The 6,715-nt window shown below is 34.0% G+C and overlaps 1 protein-coding gene across 1 annotated transcript; it reads left to right on the top strand.

The window, feature by feature from the left end:
- The first annotated feature begins 368 nt into the window (after nucleotides 1-368).
- LOC110665479 (uncharacterized) lies at nucleotides 369-2,887 on the top strand. The gene is made up of 3 exons (XM_058153826.1): nucleotides 369-495; nucleotides 1,096-2,294; nucleotides 2,569-2,887. The coding sequence occupies exon 2, from the start codon at nucleotides 1,098-1,100 to the stop codon at nucleotides 2,061-2,063; it is 966 nt and encodes a 321-aa protein (XP_058009809.1). The 5' UTR covers nucleotides 369-495; nucleotides 1,096-1,097; the 3' UTR covers nucleotides 2,064-2,294; nucleotides 2,569-2,887.
- The last annotated feature ends 3,828 nt before the right edge of the window (nucleotides 2,888-6,715 follow it).

Below are 6,715 nucleotides of genomic sequence, written 5' to 3'. Positions count from 1 at the left end.
CCAAAAATTTATTTATAAAAATTAAATTTAAAATTTAATGGTATACAGTTTTATATCTTTTATTCAATAAAACTTAAAATAAAAATATAATTAATTAAAAAATTTATCTTTTATAGTATGATTTTTAAAATATAAAATATAAAAAAATAAATATTAAATTATATTATTAAAATCAAATTATAAATAATATGCGCAATCCTACAAGTAGTTAAAATATTAAAGTTAACATATTTTATTATAAAATTTTAAATGATAAAAGCATTTTTAATAACACTTAATAAAATAATATTTTATTCATAAAAAAGCGTTTTTCATTTTTTTTGGTTTTAACCTCAATTCAAATAATTTCAATTAATTAATTCCTAACTATAAAACCGCGCCATTTCATTGCCCTGCCTATAGCCTTCCCGGCACTTTTTTCTCACTCTTCTCCCCTTCACACACTACACTCTCAAGCTTTCCCTTTCATCTACTTCCATCGCTCTAGCATTTTAGGTATATTCTAATCAGATTTCCAATTCTAAATATATTTTTTATTATTTTGTTACCTTTCTTCAAATTGATTTCTGTTTTGATGCTTCTTTTTTCCCCCCTTTATTTTTTGATCATTTTGGTGCACTAAGCGACCTGATTATCTTTATGAATCGCTTACTTATTTTGAATTTTCTTGTTCTTGTGTATGGTTTGGTTTAGTTTATTTGCGGGGTATGTTTTTGTTTGCATCTTGAGTATGATTCTAGATGCTATGCTTCGAATTTGGATTGCTAGGTCTTCATTTGGATGTGATTTGTTTGTTTAACTTCTCTTGACGTGACGCTATTGTTTTACGAACACTGCAACACATGCCATGGTAACTGAAAAGCTAGGCTTGGTTTTTTAGACTTTTCACATGGGATGAGTTTGTTTTTCTTTAGATTACTGGTCATGGGCACATGTCCTTCAATTTATTCATTCTTTTTCCAGTGCTTTGCGCATTTTGGAATTCTAGTTTCCATCATGTTCCTGGTTATTATATTCCCAGATTATTTTATTATTATTTATTTTTTAATTATTATTATTTTTTTTCTTTTAACATGTTGAATCTATTGCTAAAAGGAATGGCTTCTTCTGATAAGCTGAAAGTTGTGGATAGAGATGTTAAGAAAAAAGATCACAAGGATGAAAAGAAGGGTGGATTTATTGGCGTGCTACTTGGATTTATTGAAAAGGTAATGGACTTCATTCGTTACATTGTCGTAAAGATTAAGGGAGCTATTGGTTTTGGCATGCCAACTGCGAAAGTTACAGGGTTTCATATCCCGTCAATAAATCTAAAGGAGGCCAATCTTGTTTTTGATGTGCTTGTTGAGAACCCCACCATTATTCCAATCCCTCTAATTGACATCAACTACTTAATTGAGAGTGGTGGACGGAAACTTGTTTCAGGCTTAATACCAGATGCTGGAACTATTCACGCACATGGCAAGGAGACTATCAAAATACCAGTTAATTTGATTTATGACGATATAAAAAGCACACATCATGATATTAGGCCTGGAAGTATCATTCCTTACAGGATTAAGGTTGATTTCATTGTAGATATTCCAATCTTTGGAAGGCTAACTCTGCCCCTTGAGAAAACTGGAGAGATTCCAATACCTCACAAGCCTGATATTGATCTTGAGAAAATACACCTTAAAAGGTTTTCCTTTGAAGAAACTGTTGCTGTGCTTCATTTGAAGTTAGAAAACATTAATGATTTTGACTTGGCCCTCAATGGATTAGACTGTGAGGTTTGGCTATCTGATGAGAGCATCGGGGGTGCAGAAATAGCCAAATCTACAAAAGTCGACAAAAAAGGGATTGGTTACATTGACATTCCCATCACCTTCAGGCCTAAGGACTTTGGCTCTGCAATTTGGGACATTATTAGAAGCAAAAGCATTCATTATGCTATAAAAGGACATATTAATGTTGACACACCTTTTGGAGCAATGAAGTTACCCATAGGCAAGGAGGGTGGTACAACCCGCATCAAGAAGAACAAAGATGATGACGATGATGATGATGATGAGGTACCTTAACTATGTTCATTTCGCACTCAATTTAACTGATCACTCTTCTGTCTTCTTTTTGTAAAATCTTAATATTGTAGAAATTGTCACGTCAAGAGAAAAAAAAAAAAAAAAAGGTTTCTATCTGTTATGTCAACTCATTTTTCAAGATATAATTTTTTTTAAACTATTGAACAACTACCACCACACAGCGGAAACAGCATGGATGCCAAACATGTTCTAAGAGTGTACACGGCAGCTGTAAGTAGACTAATTATGCAACAATTTTCTTTTGCTACAAATTTCAGTGAATTGGCTTTCAGGCTGTTTTCTGCTTTTAATTGGTGTGGGTTTTTTGTCTCTGTGTATGTTTACCTTGTGTATTGGTCACATTTGTAACCACCCACATGCAGTTCATGCACGACTTCAATTGTAGATAAAAACCACTGTTATGTCAGTCACTGCAATGTGGATGTTCTCTACTACATTTTCGATGCATTGTTCCCATAACTCTGCTTTTCTACTTCATATGCAGGATTAGAGAACATATGCGCCTTTGTGTAGGCAACATGAAAGTTTTATAACTACGTATTTTATATCAGTGTTCTGTTTTCTTAAAAAATCATTCCTATCCAAGTATAGTCTGATGAGGACTGGATTATCTCCATCTGATCTTGAGGTGATTCCGTTGAGCATGAAAACTTCCTCACACGCTCCATGATGCCTGTTGCTTCTTGAGTTTGATAGACTGTTACTGCTCTTCTTGTCAGCCTTTCCATTTCCTACTCTGGCTTATAGAATTGTTGAATAAACAATCTTTAGAATTTGATTTGGCATGCCATTTTTTTGTATAAGTGTGGATATTAGCACTTCCCTCAAAAATGTTATCAGCAGGCACTTCTCTTATATGGCAATAAAGATAAGAAGTAATGCGATTCTCAATTTATCATAACAAGAAGGCGCAACTCATATAATAATGATTTCTACCAAAATTAAAAGGCAAGTGTAGAATAATATTCTAGCAATCTCTACATCTAATTGATCTCTAGTTTGCAGTTAAAATAAGCTCTAACAAGAGGAAAATCATTTTTTTTTCTCTTTTAAAACATCTGAAACACTTTGTATTCATTTCATAAATATCATTCCTCTCCAGAAGTTTGGGATGCTTTGCGCACTGTGTCCTATTTTTTTTTTTTAGTCACATTTTCACAATGGAATAACGTTCTAAACTCCACTAAGTGAACGACAAATAAATGCAAGGGATCATAGCATCTTGGCGGCAAATCAATAAAGCAAAACATATGTTCAGAATTTTGAAGTCAATGTACACATTTTCCTAATACATTGATACAAATAGATAAGAATAGAGAAGTAGATAATGATAGAGGAGAAGGTTTTGTCACAAAAGTTTATATATATATATATATATATATATATATATATATATATATATATATATAAGAACTTGTAGATTATGCCAACAAAGACAAGGTAGTCATCCGCAGTGATGGGATAAACACGGATCAATGGGGAAATTATTTCATATAACCATTATATGTATAATTATTAAATTTTAATAGTTGATTATGATGGATTTATATGGGATTCATCGTAATCAACTCAACTCAACTAAGTCTTTATCTCAAGAATTTGGGGTCGGCTATATGGATCCTCTTTCTCCATTCTAAACGATTTTGAGTTAAATTCTCAAAAATGTGTAATGCTTCTAGGTCATGTTGTACTACTCTCCTCTAAGTCAGTTTAGGTCTACCCCTTCTTTTCTTTCTATCCCCTAACCTAATGTGCTCTACTTATCTAATTGGAACATCTGTTTGTCTTGTCTACGCTTCATATGACCAAAACACCTCAATCTCCATTCTCTCAACTTATCCTCAATTGGCACCACTCCTACCTTTTCTCTAATACTCTCATTACAGACTTTATCTAGTCTAGTATGACCACTCATCCACCTTAACATTCTAATCTCTGCAACCCTTATCTTAGACACATACAACTACTTCAGTCCCAACACTCACTACCATATAACATGGCTTGTCCTATGGCTGTACGGTAAAATTTTCCTTTCAACTTATTGGAAATCTTGCGATCACATAAAACTCTCGTGGCACTTCTCCACTTCAATCATCCGGCTTTAATCCTATGACTAATATCCTCCTCACATCCCCCATCTACTTGAATGATTGAGCTGAAATATTTAAAGTGATTACTTTGGGCCAGTACCACTCCATCCAAACTAACTCCTTCCCTATCACCAGTTCGGCCTTCACTGAACTTGCAATGCATATATTTTTTCTTCGTTCTACTTAACTTAAAACCCTTTGACTCTAGAGTACTTCTCCAAAGCTCTAGCTTTCTATTGACTCTATCTCGCATCTCATTTATCAGAACTATATCATTTGTAAATATCATGCATCAAGGGATACTCTCTTGTATATGTTTTGTCAATTCATCTAAAACTAATATAAAATTGTAAGGGCTTACAGCTGAACCTTGGTGTAATCCAATTGAGATAGGAAAATCTCTTCTGTCCCCTCCCACTATGCGCACAATAGTTGTTGCTCCTTCATACATATCTTTTAACACTTGTATGTACCTAATAGATACCCTCTTTTGTTATAACACTCTCCATAAGACATATCTTGGAACACTATAATAAGCCTTCTCTAAATCGATAAAAACCATGTGTAAATCTTTCTTCACATCTCTATATTTCTCCATCAAGCTTTTAATGATAAAGATCGGATCCATAATTGAACGACTGGGCATGAAGCCAAATTGATTGGGAGAGATAGAAGTGTCATGACGTAGTCGATATTCCACAACTCTCTCCCACAACTTCATAGTATGGCTCATGAGTTTAATTCTCCTATAGTTTGAGCAACTCTGTATGTCTTCCTTATTTTTAAAAATAGGTACTAAAATACTCATCCTCCATTCATCAAGTATTTTTTTTGAGTTTAGAATCTTATTAAACAATTTAAATAACCATGTCACTCTCATATCTCCCAAACACTTCCACACTTCAATTGGTATTCCATCAGGTCCACAGGCTTTACCCACTTTCATTCTCTTAAGTGCTTTCTTTACTTCTAAATATCTAATCCTTCTAGTATTTATATTCTTTTCTATTGCTTTGTAGTCTATATTCATACTATTAGCACTTTGACTATTGTTAAAGAGATCAAAATAATTTCTCCATCTTTCTTTAATGTCCTCATCTTTCACCAACAATTTTCCTTCTTTATCTTTAATGCACCTAACTTGATTGAGATCTTGACATTTCTTTTCTCTCCTCCTTGCTAATCTATAAATATCTTTCTCCCCTTCTTTAGTTCTAAGTTTTTTATATAACTTTTCAAAGGCCTACGCTCTTGCTTGACTAACTGCTTTTTTTGCCTCTTTCTTTGCTATCTTGTACTATTCATATGTCTTATTATTATCACACTTAGGTAATTTCTTATATCATTCCCTCTTTCTCTTCACCGTCTTTTGTATTTCCTCATCCACCACCATCTCTCTTTTGAGGGTGGTCCATGTCTTATAGAATCTCCAAGTACTTTTCTAGCTACTTCTCTAATCTTTGATGCCATTTGTATCCACATATCATTGGCCTCCACATCCAGCTTTCATGCTTTGGACTCGAGAAGCTCATTTTTGAACTTCACTTGCTTTACTCCTTTGAACTCCCACCACTTTATTCGAGCTACACTATTTCTTCTAACCTTACTTGAATTATTCTTAAACTTGACATCTAAGACCACTAACTGATGTTGACTTATTAAAGCCTCGCCTGAAATGATTTTGCAATCCTTATATAAAGCTCTATTTGTCTTCTTGGTTAAGAGGAAGTCAATTTGACTTCTATGTTGCCCACTTTTAAAAGTCACTAAATGTGACTCTCTTTTTATAAAGTAGGTATTTGCTAGTATTAGGTCGTATGCCATAGCAAAATCTAGGATACTTTTTGCCGCCTCATTTCGGCTACCAAAACCAAAACCTCCATGGACATTTTCATAACCTTGCCTATCACTTCCTACATGTCCATTCAAATCTCCACTGATAAAAACAATCTCTTTATTCAGTATGCTTTGCATTAGATCATCCATATCTTCCCAAAACATTTATTTACTCTCACTATCTAGTCCTATTTGTGGAGCATAAGCACTAACTACATTTATTATTTCTCATTCTAGTATTAACTTTACTAGTATAATTCCATCTCCTACTCTTTTCATAGCTATTACAATATCTTTCAATGTCCTGTCTATGATTATGCCCACTCCGTCCTTGTTCCTCTCATTTTCGGTAAACCACCGTTTGTACCCTGAATTACCCACTTCCTTGCTTTTCTCTCCTACCCATTTAGTCTCCAAAATGCAAGCAATATTCACCCTTCTCATTTTCAAGGTATCCACAAGCTTCATTAATTTTCCTGTAAGTGATCCAACATTCCAAGTACCAACCATGATTCTCCTCCTATCCTATTTCTTCCTAATTGATCTCCTTCTATGATATCTTCTATTGTTCTCTTGTCTATCTTGTATTATGTTCTACTATCTGTCCTATAGACTAACTTCTTTACCTACACCCATCCATGATGTGAGAACCCTTGCTCATTTAACACCATACCCGGGCGCCGGCGTGGCATGGCGCATCGCTTT

Source organism: Hevea brasiliensis, chromosome 9 (assembly GCF_030052815.1).
Source record: "Hevea brasiliensis isolate MT/VB/25A 57/8 chromosome 9, ASM3005281v1, whole genome shotgun sequence".
Lineage (NCBI taxonomy): Eukaryota > Viridiplantae > Streptophyta > Magnoliopsida > Malpighiales > Euphorbiaceae > Hevea > Hevea brasiliensis.
Note: the sequence above shows the minus strand (reverse complement) of the source record. Positions and strands in the feature narration are given on the sequence as shown.